At 48.5% G+C, this 23,873-nt stretch overlaps 2 gene segments (V, D, J or C); both read left to right on the forward strand.

The window, feature by feature from the left end:
- Positions 1 to 799: 799 nt before the first annotated feature.
- Positions 800 to 1,576, forward strand: LOC112443203 (immunoglobulin heavy variable 4-38-2-like). The segment is given in 2 exon segments: positions 800 to 883; positions 966 to 1,576. Coding segments are annotated over 2 exon segments (642 nt in total).
- A 10,072-nt stretch (positions 1,577 to 11,648) lies between these two features.
- On the forward strand, positions 11,649 to 12,359 carry LOC100301305 (Ig heavy chain V region MC101-like). The segment is given in 2 exon segments: positions 11,649 to 11,759; positions 11,842 to 12,359. Coding segments are annotated over 2 exon segments (549 nt in total).
- Positions 12,360 to 23,873: the final 11,514 nt, after the last annotated feature.

The following is a 23,873-nucleotide window of genomic DNA, read 5'->3' on the forward strand; positions in this document are numbered from 1 at the left end:
CAGTCCTCAGTAGACTTGGGGTCCTCAGGGTCCACCCTCAGGGAGGAGATGCTGAGCTTCACGAGTTCCTGCAGACACTCAGTTGTGCACAGGAAAATGCAGCCCACTGGGCAAGTCAGCTGTGCTGGGAAGACGAGCATCTCAACACAAATGTCCTCTTTGTCCACAGAATTAATACTGTGTTTAATTACTCTGAACAAACCACCTCTAGAGTGATTCTTGAGACTATTTAAGCTGTTCAGATGAAAAAACAGTCAAGAAAGCCAAGGGAAATATAAATGCTTTAGTAATTCCGATAGACATTAAATTGTACTCAACTCCATTTGAATTCAGTGTGATTATTACATGTATATTTTTCTCTGATGTTTGCATGTGGAGTAAGTAAACATCAGCTAATTAGAGAAGACAATAAAAAATAAGAGTTTGTGTCTAACAAATGGCTGGTACCTGAATGTGTGGTGGACATTTGTTGAGTAAAGGTAAACACGTTTGTTGGATTAAAGTCTCTTCCCCAAATCTGCCATTGTTCCCTGAAAACATTTTTTTCCTGACCAGCCCTCCTTCATCATTTCATTCCTCAACAGTCTTCCTGGTCTGGGGAGGGGGACCCCAAGAGGGGCTGAGTTCTTTGAGGGCACAGTCAGCACCCCCTCACAGGGGGAGCCCCATAGACAGGACCTCTATTCACTGCTTTCTGCTTTTTATACAGAGGTTCTTCCAGTATGCAAATACCCACTCAGGTCACAGGGTAGAAACAGAGCACCAGCTCCCTTAAATTCAGGCTCCTCCTCAGGCTTGAAGAGACTTGCAGGAGTGGTGACTCTCATCTGCTCCAAGATGAACCCACTGTGGACCCTCCTCTTTGTGCTCTCAGCCCCCAGAGGTGAGTGTCTCTGGGTCAGACATGGGCACGTGGGGAAGCTGCCTCTGAGCCCACAGGTCACTGTGCTTCTCTCTCTCCACAGGGGTCCTGTCCCAGGTGCAGCTGCGGGAGTCGGGCCCCAGCCTGGTGAAGCCCTCACAGACCCTCTCCCTCACCTGCACGGTCTCTGGATTCTCATTGAGCAGCAATGGTGTAGGCTGGGTCCGCCAGGCTCCAGGGAAGGCGCTGGAGTGGGTTGGTGGTATAGATAATGATGGAGACACATACTATAACCCAGCCCTGAAATCCCGGCTCAGCATCACCAAGGACAACTCCAAGAGCCAAGTCTCTCTGTCAGTGAGCAGCGTGACACCTGAGGACACGGCCACATACTACTGTGCAAAAGACACAGTGAGGGGAAATCAGTGTGAGCCCAGACAAAAACCTCCCTGCATGGGGGCCCGTGACCACCAGGGGGCGCGCAGTACTCACTCAGAGCTGAGCCCTGGAGCAGGTGCAGAAGAGGCGTTGGGCGGTGGGGGGCCTGGGGGGGATTCTCCTCAGAGCTTCTCTTTCCTCCTCCTGCCCAGGAGCTGCACCTCAAACCCTCTTCTGTGTCCTGGTAATTCCTTGTGCTTTATGTCGCTCTCAGAAAACTGTGTTTATATATATTTTAATTTTTCCTTGAAGCATGGATAGCTTTATGCAAACACACACACACATAATACTAAACAGCTAAAATTTTTCACCTTCATTTCTCTTCTTTCAAAGGAACTCAGTAAAAACATTTGACTCTCATGTTATTTTCAACTATTAACTATCCTGAAAGGAAACCTAAGATATTTAAACATTTTTAATCTTTGTTTTGTTTTTGTCCACGAAGAAGGAAGAGACTCAACCTCCTTCTATCTGTCAAACTGCACAGTAGAATCTGGAGCAAGCAGTGTCTAAGGCTCCAGTGTCAGGGGTCCCCAGTGCTGCATATGCAATGATTCTCATCATTCACAGGTTCTGTACTGCAAATTCACCCACATGCTAGCTTTTATTAGCGTCTTAACATAAACACTATTACCTTGTGTCCTTATATAGACATTGAGAATTTGGCCAGTTCACTGAGTCACTCAACACACACACATTCCAGGTGAGGGCAGTCAGGGTGATACCATCTCGCCTCAACGTCTCTGAAGTCCACACCCCATTCTGAGCTTATGTCTGGATCATTCATAAGGGGAAATACAGAGGTCCTCAGGTGGATTTGTCCGTGGGGTCAACATGGAGCACACCACCGTCTGTCCTTTCTCCCATCACAGGAACCTTCACTGGCATAGGGAAAGGAAGCAGGATCTGTGCTGGCTCAGCCCTGAGGGAAGACCCAAGGACTGAGAGGACGAGGGACTGAGCTGAGATGGGCAAGGGGCAGGAGGTGGGGGCCGTCAAGATGGAGACTCTGGGCTCAGATAGGGGGACTTGCCCTGGGATCTGGTTCCAAGCCATCTGATAGACACACTGCTTTCCCACACTTCCTCACCAACCATGTAAATCAGAAGGCACCCGTGGGGATCCTGGGATGACCAGGGTGAGTGTGACCACAGCCTCTCTGTATTCACAGGAATAGAGCTCCTCAATGTAAATTCCTCTTCAAGCTCCAGGGTAAAATCCACCCTGGGCTGTGAGAGCTCACCCCTCTCTGCTCACACAGGATGGAGGTCTCAGTGAATGCAGAGCTGTTGGGTAGAAAATGGGGCTTTGGGTCTTCTCCTCTGCCTGGTGACAGCTCGCCAAGATGAGGGTCTCAGGTGCAGACACGGGTCTGTGGGGATGATTGTGACTGCAGGTGACTGACAGGGACTGATTCTCCTTGTCCCTAGCTGGTCTGTCCCAGTGCAGCTGCAGGAGCAGGGTCCAGAACTGCGGAAGCTCTCACCTGTGCCATCTCTGGTTGCTCCATCACCAGTGGTTACTGGTAACCAGTACTCCCTGCAGCTAAGCTCTGTGACGACCAAGGACACGGCAGTATACTGCTGTGCAAGAGACACAGTGAGGGGAAGGCAGTGTGAGCCCAGACACCAGCCACCCTCCGGGGGCTCCATGACCTCCAGCGGGTGCTGGGGACACACAGTTGTGTGTTGCAGGAGCAGGTGCAGATGGTGATTGACAGCTGGTCTCCTCTCAGGGGGCTTCCTCTCCTTGTAGCAGTTTTTCTGGGGAACTTCTCTGCATTCATGACTCTTAGGTACCTCCTCAGCCTCTGAGGCAGAATGGTGGTTGGGATAGGGGACCGTATCCTCACTGCACGAAAGGCACAGTCTCTTAGGGTTGCTTCCTCTTGTCACTTAGGCCCGTTCTCTGGACATTTGGTGTAAGCTCACTAAGTCCACAGGAGAGGCTCTGTGTGACTCAGCAGTGCAGCTCAGCACAGCAGGGCCAGTGAACGAGCTAGCCAGCGGTCAGCAGTGTAAGTGCAGCTGGACTCAGACAACAGAGGTGTATAAACCCAGAGCCAGGGAAGAACCCCCCTTGGTGGTGCTAAGTGAACTGACACCTCACTCACAGCATCAGCCATAGTCTCTCCATGAGACACAGCGGCACCTCCATGCCAGCCTGAGATAGAAGCTGAGTGTGCTGACACCATGCAGAGATGTAGGAAGATGAAAAGATTTTGTCATCAATGTTCATGCATCTACGTCTGTGGTGTCCTCAGACTCAACTTCTACATCAAACTTGGGTGGGGGTCCCACTGAATTTCCATGGAGAAAACTATGAATAATGCTCTGAGTGTGGTGTCAGCTCTTTGAGCACCACCGAGGGGCATTCCTCCCTTCACTAACTGACAGGCTCTAGTAGGTGCAGTAGCTTCTGTCATTTGGGTGGTTTTATGGCACATAGAGGACACATACTAAAGGGAAGCTTGTACTTGAAAAGCAATTCCTACTTGATATCCTCAGCTCTCTTGTCAAGCTATGAGCCACCAGAAGTTTATATGAGGACAAGACTTTCAATGAGAAAGTACTATACATCTAAGGAATATACAGAATATTCCCTGATGAATAAAGAAGCCATTGTGAGCACCATCTTCGTGTTCAGCCATCCCTTCTGACTGTCTCATGGAACAAACACTACCTTTAGCTCATGGAATTAGTGATTTTAAATCACTTTTGTCCTAATATATGCATGCTGGTCACTCCAGTCATGTCAGACTCTTTACCACACAAGGGACTGTAGCCCATTAGGTTCCTCTGTCCATGAAATTTTCCAAATAAGAATACTGGAGCGGGTTGCCATGCCCTCCTCCAGGGCAACTTCCTGATGCAGGGATGGATCCTGTGTCTCTTACATCTGCTTATTGGTAGGCGGGTTCCTTATCACTAGCGCCATCTTGCGATCATTATGTGAGTCTCCTTCAGCAGAAATCACACAAAGTGAACAGAGTAAACAATGAGAAAGTGAAAGTTGCTCAGTTGTATCCAACTCTGCGACCCCACGGACTACACAGTCCATGGAATTCTCCAAGGAAGAATACCGGAGTGAGTAGCATTTCCCTTCTCCAGGGAATCTTCCCAACTCAGGGATCAAACCCAGGTCTCCCAAACTGCAGACAGATTCTTCACCAGCTGAGCCACAAGGGAAGCCCAAGTACACTGGAGTGGGTAGCCTATTCCTTCTCCAGCAGATCTTCCTGTCCCAGGAATCAAATCCTATGTTGCAGGATGATTCTTTACTATTGAGCTGTGAGTTCAGTCACTCAGTAATGGCTGACCTTTCCCAACCCCATGGACTACAGCATGCCAGACTTCTCTGTCCATCTCCAACTCCCAGAACTTGCTCAAGCTTATGTCCATCCAGTCGATGATGCCATCCAACCATCTCATCCTCTGTCATCCACTTTTCCTCCAGTCTTCAATCTTTCCCAGCATCAGGGTCTTTTCCAATGAGTCTGTTCTTCAAATCAGGTGGCCAAACTATTGGAGCTTCAGCTTCAGCATCAGTCCTTCCAATGAATATTCAGGACTGATTTCCTTTAGGATAGACTGGTTTGATCTCCTTGCAGGCCAAAGACTCTCAACAGTCTTCTCCAACACCACAGTTCAAAAGCATCAATACTTCAGTGCTCAGCTTTCTTTATGGTCCAACTCTCATATCCATACATGACTACTGGAAAATCCATAGCTTTACAAGACGGAATTTGCCCAGCAAATAAAGTCTCCCCTATTTAATGCATTGTCTAGGTTGGCCAAAGCTTTTCTTCTAAGAGGATGCTATTGGGAAAGCTTGAACTGAATCGCGGAAGCCCAAACAATGAGAAAAATCACAAGCCAATGAAACAAGGAGCCCAGATGCGGGTGGTCCCAGATTTGGTGAAATCAGCAGTTCATGTACCTGGATAGAATGAACAACCTTCCACATGGCACACCCACATGTCAGCCCCTCACCCAGGGGACCCCCCTCATGTACGGATGTGATGAGTGCATTCCCTGGTCACATGGGGACTTGGAAAGGGGCTGGGAGTAGGGGGACAGCTCCTATCAAATTACCTCAGGAACCCAAAATCACAGAGAGGCACCTTATCCTGCCTTCTGAATAAAACTGGAGCACCAGGACGTAACAGTCTCCTTACCGTGGTGCTTTCTGAATTCCAGCCTCTTGGAAGAGCTTCGGAATCTGAGCCTAAAATAAGTGCCCTGCTGAGTCCTTCATCCCTGTCTCTCTATGTTGGTCAAGTCTGTCCAGGCTCCTCTGACTCTTAGTGACATTCGAATTCTCCTTCGCCTCACAGGTCAAGGACAACCTCACCTGGAACCTGCTGGTTCCTGCATCAAGAGGTAGTGTGTGTGGAAACTGTCATCTCCATCATTAAAGCAAGGAAATTCTCAACACCAAAACTTTCCCTGGACCTAACAGAGTCCTAACATTGTAGGGGAATCCCCCAGCACAAACCAGAGAGCTGGGCAATCCACAGTCCAGGTGAGATCTGCCCATGGAAGTGAAGCTTCAGGAGGAGCACCTTCACAGTAATTACTACCAATTCCTGCAGGACCAGCAATAACCACTGTGAGGATGAGAGATCCTGGGGATTGCAGTCCATGGTTTGTGGGATATAACTCCACAAATATCCAGGTCTTCAAGGTGAGTGTTCTTATTTATCCCTTCAGGACACCTGACGAACGAGGGGAAGGCCAACACTGAGAAATGTTAACACCTAACCAGAAGGTTCATCAGCAGACCCTCCATGGAAAGCTCTTCCCCCAGCTTCTCCAAGGAGGTGAACAGAAATTCTTGTCACTGCAGACCTACGGAGGGGTCATAACTCATGGCTAAGTGAAGGGACTGGACCAGGGCACTGCAGCCCAGGAGGGAGTATTATTCGGACGGGCCAATACTGAAAACCCTGGCGACGCTCAGAGCCCAGACCCAGATTCCCTGAGTCATGGGTGTTCAACCTCAACAATGCAGGTAGCCCTTACCCACATGTGACCTCCAGGGACCTGGAAGAGCTACGATATGCAGCCTCTTTGAGGAGGGGAGCTAGTGTGCAGCTACCACAGCCAGACAACATCCAGGAGGCAGGGCGCTGAGGCTCTGGTACCCACGGCTGGAGACCAGGTTTGGAGCCCTCACTACTGGCCTCAGACCCGCTCTCTCCTGCCTGATCGACAAGGCCAGTATCCCTCTCCTACTCTTGGGTATCTGACGATCTCAGGAATATTTATGAAGTTTCCATTAGAGACTCAGAACAGGGGAAAGCAGGTTTGTCACAGAGTCCTGCTGGAGAACACGTGGCTGACACAGCAGTGGATCTGTCTCCCCAAAGACCTCAGGTCCTGAAGTCCTCGGGCAGGTGGTCAGGAGGGACGGTGAGAAGCAGGATGGAGTCTGAGGATGGATGCACCCCGAAGCCGTCCTGCTGAAGAGATGTCCTGCCAGGGGACACGCACACAGCTGACCTAGCTTCTCTGCAGGGTTCTGTTGTGTCAACCCTCTCCAGTGTTCCTTCCCGGAGAATCCCATGGACAGAGGAGTCTGGTGGGCTACAGTCTGTGGGGTCTCATAGGGTTAGACACGACTGAGGTGACTGAGCACGCTCAACCCCCCATTCCCTGGGTGAGCACTCCCTCAGGGCAGCCTCACCTGTGTCAGCTGAAAAGGGCTCTGCCTCGTCCTCCTCTGATGTCTCAGGTGTCTCCTCTCACAGGTGTGGGCACTAGTAGACCCTCAGGTGTTTGTGCTGTGAGTTGTCAGGGGTGACTGCACTGGTTTTGGACAAGGGGGTTCATCTGGACCTTCAGGTGGGGCCCCTGCAGGATCCAGGTGCTGCAAGAACAGGTGATCTCATGAGGAACCGTAGGTGGAGTGGGCATCGAGCCCCATGCTTCTGCGTGCAGCTATCTGTGACATGATGTTAGCCCATGGGGGGCTCCAAGAGCTGAAGGGACCCCAAGCCCTTGAGAGCTCTGGACTCACTGTGAGTGTCAACTCATCGGTGCACCTGCAGCCCCAGGGAGGTGACGTCTAGGTGTTCTCACAAACTCCTTCCTTGTGGTCTCTCTACAGAGTGTGTGCATTTATTGAGGCTCTTTCTGCTGCTGCTGCTGCTGCTGCTGCTAAGTCACTTCAGTCGTGTCCGACTCTGTGCAACCCCAGAGACGGCAGCCCACCAGGCTCCCCCATCCCTGGGTTTCTCCAGGCAAGAACACTGGAGTGGCTTGCCATTTCCTTCTCCAAAGGCTATTTCTCGAGAAGATTAAAAGAACATGCAGTCTCTAGAAGAATACTCTGAAGGTAGAACACGCCACTTAATACCAGACCAGAAACACTGCTAGGACTGCCCTGTGAGCCCAGGCAGGGGGTGCCCAGGACCCCAGTGCAGGGCTGCTTCACAGGAGCATGTGAGGAGGGGGCCAGGGAGTCTCAGAGACGGAGTCTTCTCTTTTCACTGAAAACAATAACTAGCAGGACAAGGACTGGTGATGTTAAATGTTGGGGCCTGTTGGGATTACACAGCACAGTGAGGCCATGAGAAGTATGTGAGGATATATCTGAAACTGTGTATGAGTGTGTGAATGTATGTGAGTGTGTATGTGAGCATGCGAGTCTGGATGTGTGTGCATGTTTGTGTGTGTGTGAGTGTGTATATGAGTGTGTGAATGTGTTTGATTCCATGTGTGAGTGTGGATGTGTGTGCATGTTTGTGTGTGTGATGTGTGCATGAGTGTGTATGTGTATGTGAGTATACTTCTGAGTGTGAATGTGTGCATGTGTTTGCTTGTGTTTGTGTGTAGGTGTGTGTGTGAATGAGCATGTCTCTGTGTGTCAGGTGTGTGTGTTTCTGCGGTGATAGGTGTCTGTGCGTGTGTAGGCATGTGTGTGTTTGACAGGTGTCTGTGTGACTGTGTGTGTATGTAACACGTGTGTGAGTGTGTGACAGGTGTGTATAGCAGGTGTGTGTGTGTATACTCGTGTGTGGATGACTGTATGTGTCTGTATGTCTTGTGACAGGTGTGTGTGTTTGTGTGACAGGTGTGTGTGTAACAGGTTTTTGAGGGTAATAGGTGTGTGCATGAAGGGATGTGTGTGTGACAGGTGTGTGTGTGTGACAGGTGTGTTTGTGTGACAGGTGTGTCCGTGTGAAGGGGTGTGTGTGTTTGTGTGACAGGTGCATGTTTGACAGGAGTGTGTGTGTGTAAAGATGTGTGTATATGTGACAGATGCGTGTGTGCCTGTGTGTGTCTGTATGTTTGTGTGACATGTGTGTGTGTGTAACAGGTCTCTGTGTGTGTAACACGTGTGTCTGTGTGTAAAACAGGTTTGTGTGTGAAGGGGTGTGTGTATGTGTGTGTATGACAGGTGTGTGTGTGTGACAGGTGTGTCCATATGTGTGAGGGGTGTGTGTGTACAAGGTGTGTGTGTGTGTGAATGGGTGTGAGTGTGTGACAGCTGTGTGTCTGTCACAGGTGTATGTGTGTGTGTCACAGGTGTATGTGTGTGTGTGTGAAGGGGTGTGTGTGTAACACGTGTGGGTGTGTACAACAGGTGTATGTGTGTAACAAGTATATGTGTTTATAACACGTGTGTGTGTGTGAGACAGGTGTGTGCATGTCACAGATGTCTGTGTGTGTGTGAAGGTGTGTGTGTGTGTGACAGGAGTGTGTGTGTGTCAGTTTTGTTTGTGAAGGGCTGAGTGTGTGTGACTTGTGTGTGTGTGTGACAGCTGTGCCTGTATTTCTGAAGGGGTGTGTGTGACAGGGGTGTGTGTGACAGGTGTTTGTGTGTGTGACAGCTGTGTCTGTATGTCTGAAGGGGTGTGTGTGACAGGTGTGTGTGAGACAGGTGTGTTGTGTGTGTGGAAGGTGTGTTGTGTGTGTGAGTGTGTGTCTGTATGCCTATGTGACAGGTGTGTGTGTGTGTGACAGCTGTGTCTGTATGTCTGAAGGGGTGTGTGCGACAGGTGTGTGCATGTTGACATGTGCGTGTGTGTGGAAGGTGTGTTGTGTGAGTGTGTGTCTGTATACCTGTGTGACAGGTATGTGTGTATGTGACAGGAGTGTGTGTGTGTGTAACAGCTGTGTGTGTTTGTGGGTGTAACAGTTGTGTGTTTGTGTGTGACAGGTGTGTGTGTGACAGGTGTGTGTGTGAGACAGGTGTTTGTATGTCTGTGACAATTTTGTGTGTGTGTGTGTGTGTGTGTGTAAAAGTGAGTGTTGTGACAGCTGTGTGTAACAAGTATGTGTGTGTGTAACAGGTATGTGTTTGTGACAGGTGTGTGTGTGTGTGACAGGTGTGTGTGTGACAGGTGTGTTGTGTGTGTGATTGTGTGTGCCTGTATGTCTATGTGACAGGTGTGTTTGTGTGACAAGACTGTGTGTGTGTGTAACAGGTGTGTGTGTGTGTACCCCATGGACTGTTGCGTGCCAGTCTTCTTTGTCCTTTCTATGCAAGAATCCTGGAGTGGGTTGCCATTTCCTACTCCAGGGAAACTCACACCCGGGGAGTCAACCCAGCTCTCCTACATTGCAAGTGGATTCTTTACCACAAGAGGCAAAATTCTCATTATCTACAGAACACTGTAGATAGAAAACCCTAAAGACTCCACACAAAACTACGAGACCACACTGAACTCAACAGGTCAGAGTGGGTACCAGCATCAGATTGCTCATGGCTTAGGAGTTGTTGGGGACTCTCTGGATCCCACGTCTGATGCCATAAACTAAACCCCACAGAAACCAACTGGCAGTGGATTTGGGGATGTGTCTGCAGCCTTCCAGTCCCGTGAGATGAGAAGCATATTTGGGTTTTACAGGTGGTCCAGTGGGATCACGAGATCAGAGAAACTACTGGAGAGTGGACAGCCTGTTAGGCGTGCACCACAAGACTCCACTGGCTTTGATGATGGATGAAGGTGTTGAGCCAAGGGATGAGGACACATCCAGAAGCTCAGTGACTGGGATGGCAGAGGCCAGAGTTCCAGGGCCAATTCAGGATTCTTGGCCATGTTGCATAGCACCGGGCACAAGTGACCCCACAAACTTGGAGGCACAATGAGGTGGGGCCTCTCCCCAGAGCTCATTCATGTCTCGGGAAACTGGATCTGGCACAGAAGACATGCTCGTGCAGAACTGCTGTGGCCAAAGCCAGACCGGGAAGGGCTTCGCATAGACAGTAGGTTCTAACTCAGTCAGTGTACAGGTGAGATATGTGTGCTGAGGAAGAGCTGACCTGTGCCAGACACGAAGGGGTGACATCTCAGGGCAGGAGAAGACCAGGGTCACATGGACAGGGGGTCAGTCAGAGTGGGGACACACACTGGTCTTTTTTGCTCCAGGAGGGATAACACCACTGATGACACTGATGACAGCTCTCCCCACCCCGGGCAAACCCGCTGTAAAGTCCACACATGCTGTGACTGTCGTCAGCCCCAGTCTACATCCTCACACACAGAAATGCAGGTGTGAGGACACAGCCGCAGGGCCACAGGGAGACGGGGGAGCAGAGCCCTAAGGAGCTCCCAGGAGCTGTGTGTCCTCAGTCCTCAGCAGACTTGGGGTCCTCAGTGTCCACCCTCAGGGAGGAGATGCTGAGGTTCACGAGTTCCTGCAGACACTCAGTTGTGCACAGGAAAATGCAGCCCACTGGGCAAGTCAGCCATGCTGGGAAGACGAGCATCTCAGCAGAAATGTCTACTTTGTCCACAGAATTAATACTGTGTTTAATTACTCTGAACAAACCACCTCTAGAGTGATTCTTGAGGTTATTTAAGCTGTTCAAGATGAAAAAACAGTCAAGAAAGCAAAGGGAAATATAAATGCTTTGGGAATTCGGATAAACATTAAATTGTACTAAACTCCATTTGAATTCAATGTGATTATTACATGTATATTTTTCTCTTTGTTTGTATATGGAGTAAGTAAACATCAGCTAATCAGTAAAGAAAAAAAAATGAGAGTTTGTGTGTAACTAAGGGCTGGTACCTGAATGTGTGGTGGGCATATCATGAGTAAAGGTAAACACGTTCGTGGGATTAAAGTCCCTTCCCAAATCTGCCGTGTTCCCTGAAAGCATCTTTTTTCCTGACCAGCCCTCCTTCATCATTTCATTCCTCAATCGTCTTCCTGGTGTGGGGAGGGGGACCCCAGGAGGGCCTGAGTTCTCTGAGGACACAGTCAGCAACCCCTCACAGGGGGAGCTCCATAGACAGGACCTCTATTCACTGCTTTCTGCTTTTATACACAGGTCCCTCCTGTATGCAAATATCCACTCAGGTCACAGGGTAGAAACACAGCACCAGCTCACTTAAATTCAGCCTCCTCCTCAGGTTTGAAGAGACTTCCGGGAGTGGTGACTTTCATCTGCTCGAAGATGAACCCACTGTGGACCCTCCTCTTTGTGCTCTCAGCCCCCAGAGGTGAGTGTCTCTGGGTCAGACATGGGCACGTGGGGAAGCTGCATCTGAGTCCATGGGTCACCGTGCTTCTCTCTCTCCACAGGGGTCCTGTCCCAGGTGCAGCTGCAGGAGTCGGGCCCCAGCCTGGTAAAGACCTCACAGACCCTCTCCCTCACCTGCACGGCCTCTGGATTATCATTAACCAGATATGGTATACACTGGGTCCGCCAGGCTCCAGGAAAGGCGCTGGAGTGGCTTGGTGATATAAGCAGTGGTGGAAGCACAGGCTATAACCCAGGCCTGAAATCCCGGCTCAGCATCACCAAGGACAACTCCAAGAGCCAAGTCTCTCTGTCACTGAGCAGCCTGACACCTGAGGACTCAGCCACATACTACTGTGCAAGAGACACAGTGAGGGGACGTCAGTGTGAGCCCAGACAAAAACCTCCCTGCATAGGGGCCCGTGACCACCAGGGGGCGCTCAGGACTCAGTACAGAGCTGAGCCCTGGAGCAGGTGCAGAAGAGGCCTTGGGCGGTGGGGGGTCTGGGGGGGATTCTCCTCAGAGCTTCTCTTTCCTCCTCCTGCCCAGGAGCCGCACCTCTGACCCTCTTCTGTATCCTGGTATTTCATTGTTGTGGTTTATGTCACTCTCAGATAACTGTGTGTGTATATATATTTTTTTTAATTTTTCCTTGAAGCAAGGATAGCTTTATGCAAACACACACACACACATAATACTCTACAGCGAAAATTTTTTCCCCTTCTTCTGCTCTCAAAGGAACTCAGTAAAACACTTGACTCGTTTATTTAAAACCTGTTAGGTTTGAAAGGACACAAGATATTTAAACATTTTAATCTTTCTATTGTTTTGTACATGAGGAAGGAAGAGACACAACCTCCTTCTTTCTGTCAAACTACACATTAGAATCTGCAACAAGCAGTGTCTAAGGCTCCAGTGTCAGGGGTCCCCAGTGCTGCATATGCAATGATTCTCATCATTCACAGGTTCTGTCCTGCAAATTCACCCACATGCTAGCTTTTATTAGTGTCTTAACATAAACACTGTTACCTTGTGTCCTTATATAGACATTGACAGTTTGGCCAGTTCACTGAGTCACTCAACACACACACACATTCCAGGTGAGGGCAGTCAGGGTGATACCATCTCGCCTCAACATCTCTGAAGTCCACACCCCATTCTGAGCTTATGTATGGACCATTCATAAGGGGAAATACAGAGGTCCTCAGGTGGATTTGTCCCTGTGGTCAACGTGGAGCCCACCACCATCTGTCCTCTCTCCCATCACAGTGACCGTCACTGGCACAGGGAAAGGAAGCAGGACCTGTGATGGGCTCAGCCCTGAGGAAAGACCCAAGGACTGAGATGATGAAGGGCTGAGCTGAGATGGGCAAGGGGCAGGAGGTGGGGGCCGTCAGGGCGGAGACTCTGGGCTCAGAAAGGTGGACCTGCCCTGGGATCTGGTTCCAAGCCATCTGATAGACACACTGCTTGCCCACCCTTGATCTCCAACCATGTAAATTCAGAAGGCGCCCATGGGGATCCTGGGATGACCAGCGTGAGTGTGACCACAGCCTCTCTGGACTCACAGAGCTCCTCAATGAAAATTCCTCCTCAAGCTGCAGGGTAGAATCCACCCCTGGGCTGTTGGAGCTCACCACTCTCTACTCACAGAGCATGGAGGTCTCAGTGAAGGCAGAGCTGTTGTGTAAAAGATGAAGCTTTGGGGTTTTCTCCTCTGCCAGGTGGCATTTCCCCAAGGGGAAGGTCAGGCATCAGACACGCATCTGTGGGGGTGATTGTGACAGCAGGTGACTGACTGGGCTTGAATCTTCTTGTCCCCGGGTGTCCTGTCCCAGGTGAAGGTGCAGGAGTCGGGCCCAGAACTGGTGAAGCCCTCGCAGATCGTCTCCCTCACATGTGCTGTCTCTGGTTACTCCATCACGTGGTTATGGTGGGAGCTGGATCCACCAGGCCCGAGGGAAGGGGCTAGAGTAGATGGGAAGCATATATTATAATGGTGACACTTACCACAGCCCCTCCATCAAGAGCCACACGTCCATCTCCAGGGGCACGTCTAAGAACCAGTCCTCCCTGCAGCTGAGCTCTGTGACCACTGAGGACACAGCTGTGTATTACTGTGCAAGAGACACAGTGAGGGGATGGCGGTGTCAGCCCAGCCACAAGCCACCCTCCAGGTGCCCCTGAACCACCAGGGGGCTTGTGGGACACACCGAGCACAGGGCTGAGCCCAGGAGCAGGTGCCCTGGGCTTGGAGGGTATGTTCGGGAGAGCCTGTGCTTTCCTCTTCCTGCCCAGGAGTCAACCAGAGACCCTCCTCTGTGTCCTAATGTCTCACTGCTGTGCTTTACGTCACCCTTGGCATATTGTGGGAATATGCATGTTTTTGCAGTTTTAATTTTCTGTTGAAGTAGAATGGATTTTTTTAAATACACATTTAATACTCAAGAATTAAGGATAATTTTTTGGTTTACTTTTCTTCTCCTCATAGGAACTCAGCATATCCCTGAGGCCCATCACCATTTTCCTGGTGAGTCTGAATCTTGAAATTTTTGAAGGTTCTGAGAAGACACAGGAGATTTTCAGTTGCTACAATTTTTGTTGTTTTTGTACATGTGGAAGCAAGAGACTCACTCTCCTTCTTTCAGTGAAACTGCAAAAACGGGTAGAATTCTGCCGTGTCCAGTGTTAGAGGTGCTAGCACAGAGAGCCCCAATACTGCGTATACAGACATCCTCGTTATTCAGATTCCGCATTTGCAAGTTCACCTACTTTTTAGCTACTATTAGCATCATAAAATATATACCATTTTTTCACGGTCATTAATGGACATTTACAATGTGGACTGTCTTTAAATCATCCAACACACGCATGTTTCTACTTGAGGGCAGTCAAGCCCATTCCCTCATGTTTCATCCAATCATGTCAATCAGTCTCCTTCGTGTTCACTTTACTGACATATTTTCACATTTTGTGCTCCTTATGTGACAATTTCCCTCTTTAAAATGACCCCGAGTGTAGTCCTCACGCACAGGCTAGTGCCTCTAAGCACCCATTGCTGCAAGCTAACTTTAAATAGAAAATATGTCTCTCAGAAAGGTTAATTCAGCCAAGAATGGTATTTCTGGGCATGTGAGCTTGACATTGATGCCTCAAATATAAATATCATTTTTTAAGGTGGGATTCAGATCTCAATCTTTGTTTTTTGAGGTAGCCTTGGAAACTTGGTTGAGTTCCAAATACTGATGGTAAAATGGAGATTTATGGACAAGAAGGAGATTGACTGGACAGAAAATGACCATGAGGAGACTTCAAGTTCTGCAGGTCCTGGCTAGACTGTCTCCCAAGGATTCTTGGTCAATAGACATCAAGGAGATCAAAATCACCTGGGAGACAGCAGGTTTAATGAAATGACTCCAACATTGAGAGTGATCAGAGATCAAGGGTAAGCATGCTCACTAGTCTGACTTAGGTGTCTTGATAAAACTAGGAAAGGATGGACACAGAAACCCACAGGTCAAGACCTCGTTGAGAAACAAATTTCAGGAAGCCAGAGAAAAATGTGGTCAAGGCGTCCTTGTCACCTTGGGAGTCAGCATTCTTATCTTCATGGCCTAGTCCTCTGAAAGTCAGCTTTAATCCAAAGGAAGATGATCTGTCTGGTCCTTCCCCATCCTGCTGGCATCTGTGAGCTGTGAGCATCTCCCGGGTCTGCGGAAGGTGGAGTGATGTAGTGTCCTCTGTGAAGAGGTCTCATGCTTTCTCCTCCCCAGGTGTCATGTCCCAGGTGCTGGGGCGGGAGTCAAACCAGGACTATTGGAGGCCCTCTCCTCACCTGGTGTGTCTGTGGATTCTGCATCACACAGAGTACTGACTGCTGGGACTGGAGCCCTCAGTCTTAAGACTCAGAGCTGCAGTGATGGGGTGCTTTGGTCCTGGGAACAGCACAGCATAGAGCATGTCTCTCCAGAAACCACTCTCCATCCACAGAGACATGTCCATCTAGCTCCATGAGGACCTAGGACACAACCCTGTGTTGTTGTCCCACGAGGTCCAGGGAGAAGTTAGACCCAACCCACGTAATGCTACCTGCACGGCTGCTCCAAGCACCAGGGGACACCTGCGTTCATCAGGAAACAAGAGGACACTTTTCAAGGCAGGAGAGAAAATGTCATGATGGGGTTTTCTCTCAGAAGCTGGGGTCTCTCCACTGGAACATTCCCTCCCCTGAAAGCTCCTTCCACTGTCACCCCAGAGAGCTTTCCTGTTTCTGAACCTGGGACATGATTTCATGGAGTCAGGTTGGTCTGTCTTTCCCCATCTGTCTTAGGACACGCTGCACAGAAATATTTCCTCAGGGGACCTATTAGGTCACTACTTTCTGTTACTTGCTGTCAACTTTTTAATTATTAATACTTCTACTTAACTTCGAGTCTGCTTTCACCTTCAGATGGATTTCCAAATCCTCTCAGGCTGAAGTTCTCCCCAGCCCTGTTAGACTCTGTGTCTTTCATTTGAATAGTGAGTAGTATTTGAAGTTGGCAATGATGTCATAGACCACTGGAGTGACTTTTTCCCCAGAGGACACTTGAAAATGTCTGGACACCAGTTAGGCTGTATCGTAAGGGATGAACTGTAGGTGGCTAGTTCTGCATTTGGTAGACAAATAAATGATAGATGAAATAGAAATGAAGATAAAAGGAAACAATGCAAACAATTGTATCCTAACAATATGGTTCAGTACAGTCCCTCGGTCCTGTCTGACTCTTTGGGATCCCATGAATCACAGCACGCCTCACCTCCCTGTTCTTCACCAACTCCAGGAGATTACTCAAACTCATGTCCATCGAGTCAGTGATGCCATCCAGCCATCTCATCCTCTGTCATCTCCTTCTCCTCCTGTCCCCAAGCCCCCCAAGCATCAGAGATTTTTCCAATGAGCCAACTCTTCGCATGAGGTGGCCAAAGTATTGGAGTTTCAGCTTCAGCATCAGTCCTTCTGATGAACACCCAGGACTGATCTCCTTTAGAATGGACTGGATGTATCTCCTCAAGGTCCAAGGGACTCTCAAGAGTCTTCTCCAACACCAGAGTTCAAAGGACCAATTCTTCAGCACTCACCTTTTTTCATACTCCAACTCTCACATCCATACATGACCACTGGAAAAACCATAGTGTTGACCACACGGACCTTTGTTGGCAAAGTAATGTCCCTGCTTTTTAATAGGCTATCTAGGTTGGCCATAACTTTAAATAACCATAAAAATTTATCTGTAAATTCAGTGAGTAGTTAAAGCTCAGAAGTGCAAAGGTGATACGTGAATGTACTTGAAGATATTTGTAAAACATAAATATTCAAATAATTGGTAAATATTTTTCTAGCGCACTCCTCAGTCACGTGGTGATTCTCTGTTTTCTCTCTATGAAATCATCACATACATTACCAGTTGGCTGCCATTTCTATTCCTTCCAGCCAGTGGATGAGCGACCTTAATTTTACATCATCCCCAGCATTTGATCGCTTTAGTATTTTGTACTTTAGCTCCTCTAAAGGTGTGTAATAGCATCTCATCCTCCTGTTATTTCATGCTTCCTAAGTGGTCAAACAGGAGATGCCAAGAGTGAACATCGACATTTTGGAATCAGCCAACTAAGATGGACTGGAATGGGTGAATTTAACTCAGATGAACATTATATCTACTACTGCGGGCAAGAATCCCTTAGGAGAAATGGAGAAGCCATCATAGTCAACAAAAGAGTCTGAAATGCAGTACTTGGATGCAGTGTCAAACACCACAGAATGATCTCTGTTTGTTTCCAAGGCAAACCATTCAATATCATGGTAATTCAAGTGTATGCCCCGACCAATAATGCTGAAGAAGCTAAAGTTCAACGATTCTAAGAAGACCTACAGGGTCTTCTAGTATTAACATCCAAAGAAGATGTCCTTTTCATTACAGGGGACTGGAATGCAAACGTAGGAAGTCAAGAAACACCTGGAGTAACAGGCAAATTTGACCTTGGAGTGCAGAATGAAGCAGGGCAAAAACTAATAGAGTTCTGCCAAGAGAATGCACTGGTCATAGCAAACACCCTCTTCCAACAACTTAAGAGAAGACTACACACAGACATCACCCAATGGCCAACACCGAAATCAGATTGATTATATTCTTTGCCGCCAAAGATGGAGAAGCTCTTTAGAGTCAGCAAAAACAAGACCAGGAGCTGACTGTGGCTCAAATAAGGAACTCCTTAATGGCAAATTCAGACTTAAATTGAAGAAACTAGGGAAAACCACTACACCATTCAGGCATGACCTAAATCAAATCCCGTATGATTATACACTGGAAGTGAGAAATAGATATAAGGGACTAGATCTGATAGAGTGCCTGATGACCAATGGATGGAGGTTTCTGACAATGTAGAGGAGAAGGGAGCAAAAACCATCCCAAAGGAAAATTAATGCAAAAAAGCAAAATGCCTGTCTAAGGAGGGCTTACAAATAGCTGTTAAAAGAAGAGATGGGAAAAGCAAAGGAGAAAAGGAAAGATATACCCATTTGAATGCAGAGTTTCAAAGAATAGCAAGGAGAGATAAGAAAATGTGGAAAAATTTGGAAAATGCAGCAGGGGCCACAGGACTGGAAAAGTCAATTTTCATTGCAATCCCTAAGAAAGGCAATGCCAAAGACAGCTCAAACTACCGCACAAATGCATTCATCTCAAACACTAGCAAAGTAATGCTCAAAATTCTCCAAGTAGGTTTGAATAATATGTGAACTGAGAACTTTCAGATCTTCAAGTTGGTTTTAGAAAAGTCAGAGCAACCAAAGATCAAATTGCCAACATCTGCTGGATCATCGGAAAAGCAAGAGAGTTCCAGAACAACATCTATTTCTGCTTTATTGACTATGCCAAAGCCTTTAACGATGTGGACCACAATAAACGGTGGAAAATTCTTAAAGAGATGGCAATACCAGACCCCCTGACCTGCCTCTTGAGAAATCTGTATGCAGGTCAGAAAGCAACAGTGAGAACTGGTATGGAACAGAGTGGTTCCAAATAGGAAAAGGAGTATGTCAAGGCTGTACATTGTCACCCTGCTTATTTAACTTATGTACAGAGGACATCATGAGAAACGCTTGGCTGGATAAAGCACAAACTGGAATCAAGATTGCCAGGAGAAATAACAATAACCTCAGCTATGCAGATGACACCACCCTTATGGCAGAAAGTGAAGAACTAAAAAGCCTCTTGATGAAAGTGAAAGAGGAGAGTGAAAAAGTTGGCTTAAAACTCAACATTCAGAAAACTAAGGTCATGGCATCGGGTCCCATCACTTCATGGCAAATAGATGGGAAACAGTGGAAACACTGAGATACGTTATTGGGTGGGGGGGCTCCGAAATCACTGCAGATGGTGACTGCATCCATGAAATAAAAAGACACTTACTCCTTGGAAGAAAAGTTATGATCAGTCTAGACACCATATTGAAAAGCAGAGACATTACTTTGCCAACTAGGTCCGTCTAGTCAAGGCTACGGTGTTTCCAGCAGTCATGTATGGATGTGAGAGTTGGACTTCAAAGAAATCTGAGCCCCGAAGAAATTATGCTTTTGAACTGTGGTGTTGGAGAAGACTCTTGAGAGTCTCTTGACCTGGAAGGGGATCCACCCAGTCCATCCTAAAAGAAGTCAATCCTGAATATTCATGGGAAGGACTGAAGTTGAAGCTGAAACTCCAATACTTTGGCCACCTAATGCTAAGAGCTGACTCATTTGAAGAGACCCTGAGGCTGGGAAAGATTGAAGGCGAGAGGAGAAGGGGACGACAGAGGATGAGACGGTTGGATGGCATCACTGACTCCATGCACTTGAGTTTGGGTAAACTCCAGGAGTTGGTGATGTGATGTTGGTGACACCAGGGAGGCCTGGCGTGCTGTGGTCCATGGGGTCACAAAGAGTCAGACAGGACTGAGTGACTGAACTGAATGGAAATAGTCAGATGATAAAACAATATCTATATGAAAAGACAGGGCCATCTTATACTGTGTCTTCAGTCCTCTTCCTGGATGCCATGATTTCAATGTAGCTCATAAACCACATGCTCCCCTAACCAAATTCAAATACTGAGAAGAAAGAGACTTCATAGGGACCCAGAAAGACCCCAGGGATGGTGATAACACTCCATCCCCACTTACAAGGACAGGGCTGGCCCACATGGAAACTCCTCCTCATGCTCCAGGGTACAACCTACCCCTGGGTTGAGGGAGCTCACATTCCTCCTCCCACAGGGCCGAGGTGTCAGGGAAGGCAGGGTGGTGGTGTAGAAGATGGGGGTGTGGGGTCTTCTCCTCTGCCTGGTGACAGCTCCCCAAGGTGAGGGTCTCAGGTGCAGACATGGGTCTGTGCGGATGGTTGTGACTGCAGGTCGCTGACAGGGACTGATTCTCCTACCCAGGTGTCCAGCCCAGATGCACTGCTGCAGTCGGGCCAGAACTGGTGAAGCCCTCACTGACTATCTCCTCACTTGCACTGTCTCTGCTTACTCCATCACGTGGTTATTGTGGGAACTGGATTCGCCAGGCCCCAGGGAAGGGGCTAGAGCAGATGACATGCATAAACTATGATGGTGACACTTACTACAGCCCCTCCATCAAGAGCCACATCTCCATCTGCAGGGACATCCAAGAATCAGTTCTCCCTGCAGCTGAGCTCTGTGACCACTGAGGACACGGCCATGTGTTGCTGTGCAAGAGACACAGTGAGGGGAAGGCAGTGTGAGCCCAGACACCAGCCACCCTCCGGGGGCTCCATGACCTCCAGCGGGTCCTGGGGACACACAGTTGTGAGTTGCAGGAGCAGGTGCAGATGGTGATTGACAGCTGGTCTCCTGTCAGGAGGCTTCCTCTCCTTGTAGCAGTTTTTCTGGGGAACTTCTCTGCATTCTTGACTCTTAGGTACCTCCTCAGTCTCTGAGGCAGAATGGTGGTTGGGATAGGGGACCGTATCCTCACTGCACGAAAGACACAGTGTCTTAGGGTTGCTTCCTCTTGTCACTTAGGTCCGTTCTCTGGACATTTGGTGTAAGCTCGCTAAGTCCACATGAGAGGCTCTGTGTGACTCAACAGTGTGGCTCAGCACAGCAGGGCCAGTGAATGAGCTAGCCAGCGGTCAGCAGTGTAAGTGCAGCTGGACTCAGACAACAGAGGCGTATAAACCCAGAGCCAGGGAAGAACCCCCCTTGGCGGTGATAACTGAACTGACACCTCACTCACAGCATCAGCCATAGTTCTCTCCACGGAGACCAGCGGGACCTCCAGGCCAGCCTGAGATAGAAGCTGAGTGTGCTGACACGACACACAGATGCAGGAGGATGAAAAGATTGTGTCGTCTGTGTTCGTGCATCTACGTCTCTGGTGTCCTCAGGCTCACCTTCTACATCAACGTGGGTGGGCGTCCCACTGGATTTCCATGGACAGAACTATGAAGAAAGGTCTGAGTGTGGTGTCAGCTCTTTGAGCACCACCGAGGGGCATCCCTCCCTTCACTAATTGACAGGCTCTAGTAGGTGCAGTAGCTTCTGTCCTTTGGGTGGTTTTACGGCAGATAGAGGACACACACTAAAGGGAAGCTTGTACTTTAAAAACAATTCCTAAATGATATCCTCAGCTTTCTCGTCAAGCTATGAGCCACCAGAAGTTTATACGAGGACAAGTCTTTCAAGGAGAGAGTACTATACATCTAAGGAATATACAGAATATTCCCTGATGAATAAAGAAGCCATTGTGAGCACTGTCTTGGTGTTCAGACATCCCTCCTGACTGTCTCATGGAAGAAACCCTACATTTTAGCTGATGACTCTTACTGATTTTAAACCACATATGTCCTAATGCATGCATGCTAGTCACTCCAGTCATGTCAGCCTCTTTACCACACAAGGGACTGTAGCCCATTAGGCTCCTCTGTCCATGAAATTTTCCAAGCAAGATTCTGCAGCGGGTTGCCATGCCCTCCTCCAGGGCATCTTCCTGACCCAGGGATTGATCCTGTGTCTCTTACATCTGCTTTTTGGTAGGCGGGTTCCTTATCACTAGCGCCATCTTTCAATCATTATGTGAGTCTCGTTCAGCAGAAATCACACAAAGTGAACACAGAAAACAATGAGAAAGTGAAAGTTGCCCAGTTGTATCCAATTCTTTGCGACCCCACGGACTATAGAGTCCATGGAATTCTCCAAGGAAGAATACCGGAGTGAGTAGCATTTCCCTTCTCCAGGGCATCTTCCCAACCCAGGGATCAATCCCAGGTCTCCCAAACTGCAGGCAGATTCTTCACCAGCTGAGCAACAAGGTAAGCCCAAGAACACTGGAGTGGGTAGCCTATCCCTTCTCCAGCAGATCTTCCTGTTCCAGGAATCGAATCCTATATTGCAGGATGATTCTTTACCAACTGAGCTAACAGTTCAACCGCTAAGTAATGGCTGATTTTCACAACCCTGTGGACTGCAGCATGCCAGACTTTCCTGTCAATCTCCAACTCCCAGAACTTGCTCAAGCTTATGACCATCCAGTCGGTGATGCCATCCAACCATCTCCTCCTCTGTCTTCCCCTTTTCCTCCTGTCTTCAATCTTTCCCAGCATCAGGGTCTTTTCCAGTGAGTCAGTTCTTCAAATCAGGTGGCCAAAGTATTGGAGCTTCAGCTTCATTATCAGTCCTTCCAATGAATATTCAGGACTGATTTCCTTTAGAATAGACTGGCTGGATCTCCTTGCGGTCAAAGCGACTCTCAACAGTCTTCTCCAACACAGTAGTTCAAAAACATCAATACTTCAGTGCTCAGCTTTCTTTATGGTCCAAATCTCATATCCATACATGAGTACTGAAAAATCTGTAGCTTTACTAGATGGAATTTGTCCAGCAAAGTAAAGTCTCTGCTTTTTAATGCACTGTGTACAATGGTCATAGCTTTTCTTCCAAGGAGCATGCTGTCAGGGAAGCTTAAACTGATCTATCGGGGAAGCCCAAACAATGAGAAAAATCACAAGCCAATGAAACAAGGAGCCCAGATGCAGGTGGTCTCAGATTTGGTGAAGTCAGCAGTTCATGTACCTGGAGAGAATGAACAACCTTCCACATGGCACACCCACATGTCAGCCCCTCACCCAGGGAACCCCCTCATGTACGGATGTGATGACTGCATTCCCTGGTCACACGGGGACATTGAAAGGGGCTGGAAGGAGGGGGACGTCTCCTCTGAAATTACTTCAGGGACCTGGAATCACCGAGAGGTGCTTTATCCTGCCTTCTGACTAGAACTGGGACACCAGGACATGACAATCTCCTCACCGTGGTGCTTTCTGAAATCCAGCCTCTTGGAAGAGCTTTGGAATCTGAGCCTAAAATAAGTGCCCTGCTGAGTCCTTCATCCCTGTCTCTCTATGTTGGTCAAGTCTGTCCAGGCTCCTCTGACTCTTAGTGACATTCAATTTCTCCTTCGACTCACATGTCAAGGACAACCTCAGCTGGTATCTGCTGGTTCCTGCATCAAGAGGTAGTGTGTGTGGAAACTGTCACTTCCATCATTAAACAAGGAAATTCTCAACACCAAAAGTTTCGCTGGACCTATCAGAATCCTAACAATACAGCGGAATCCCCCAGCACAAAACCAGAGAGGTGGGCAATCCACAGTCCAGGTGAGATCTGCCCATGAATGCGAGGCTTCAGCAGGAGCACCTTCAGGGTAATTACTATTATTCCTGCAGGACCAGCAATAACCACTGTGAGGATGAGAGGTCCTGGAGCCACACTCCATGGTTTGTGGGATATAACTCCAGAAACATCCAGATCTTCAAGGTGAGTGTTCATATTTATCCCTCAGGACACCTGACGGATGAGGGGAAGGCCAATGCTGAGAAATGTTAACACCTACCCAGAAGGTTCATCAGGCAGAGCCTCATGGAAGAGCTCTTCCCCCAGCTTCTCCAAGGAGGTGAACAGAAATTCTGGCCTACTACAGACCTACAGAGGGGGCAGATCTGACAGCTAAGAGAAGGGACTGGACCGGTGCACTGCAGCCCAGGAGGGAGTAGAA

This window comes from Bos taurus, chromosome 21 (assembly GCF_002263795.3).
Source record: "Bos taurus isolate L1 Dominette 01449 registration number 42190680 breed Hereford chromosome 21, ARS-UCD2.0, whole genome shotgun sequence".
In the NCBI taxonomy this organism is placed as follows: domain Eukaryota; kingdom Metazoa; phylum Chordata; class Mammalia; order Artiodactyla; family Bovidae; genus Bos; species Bos taurus.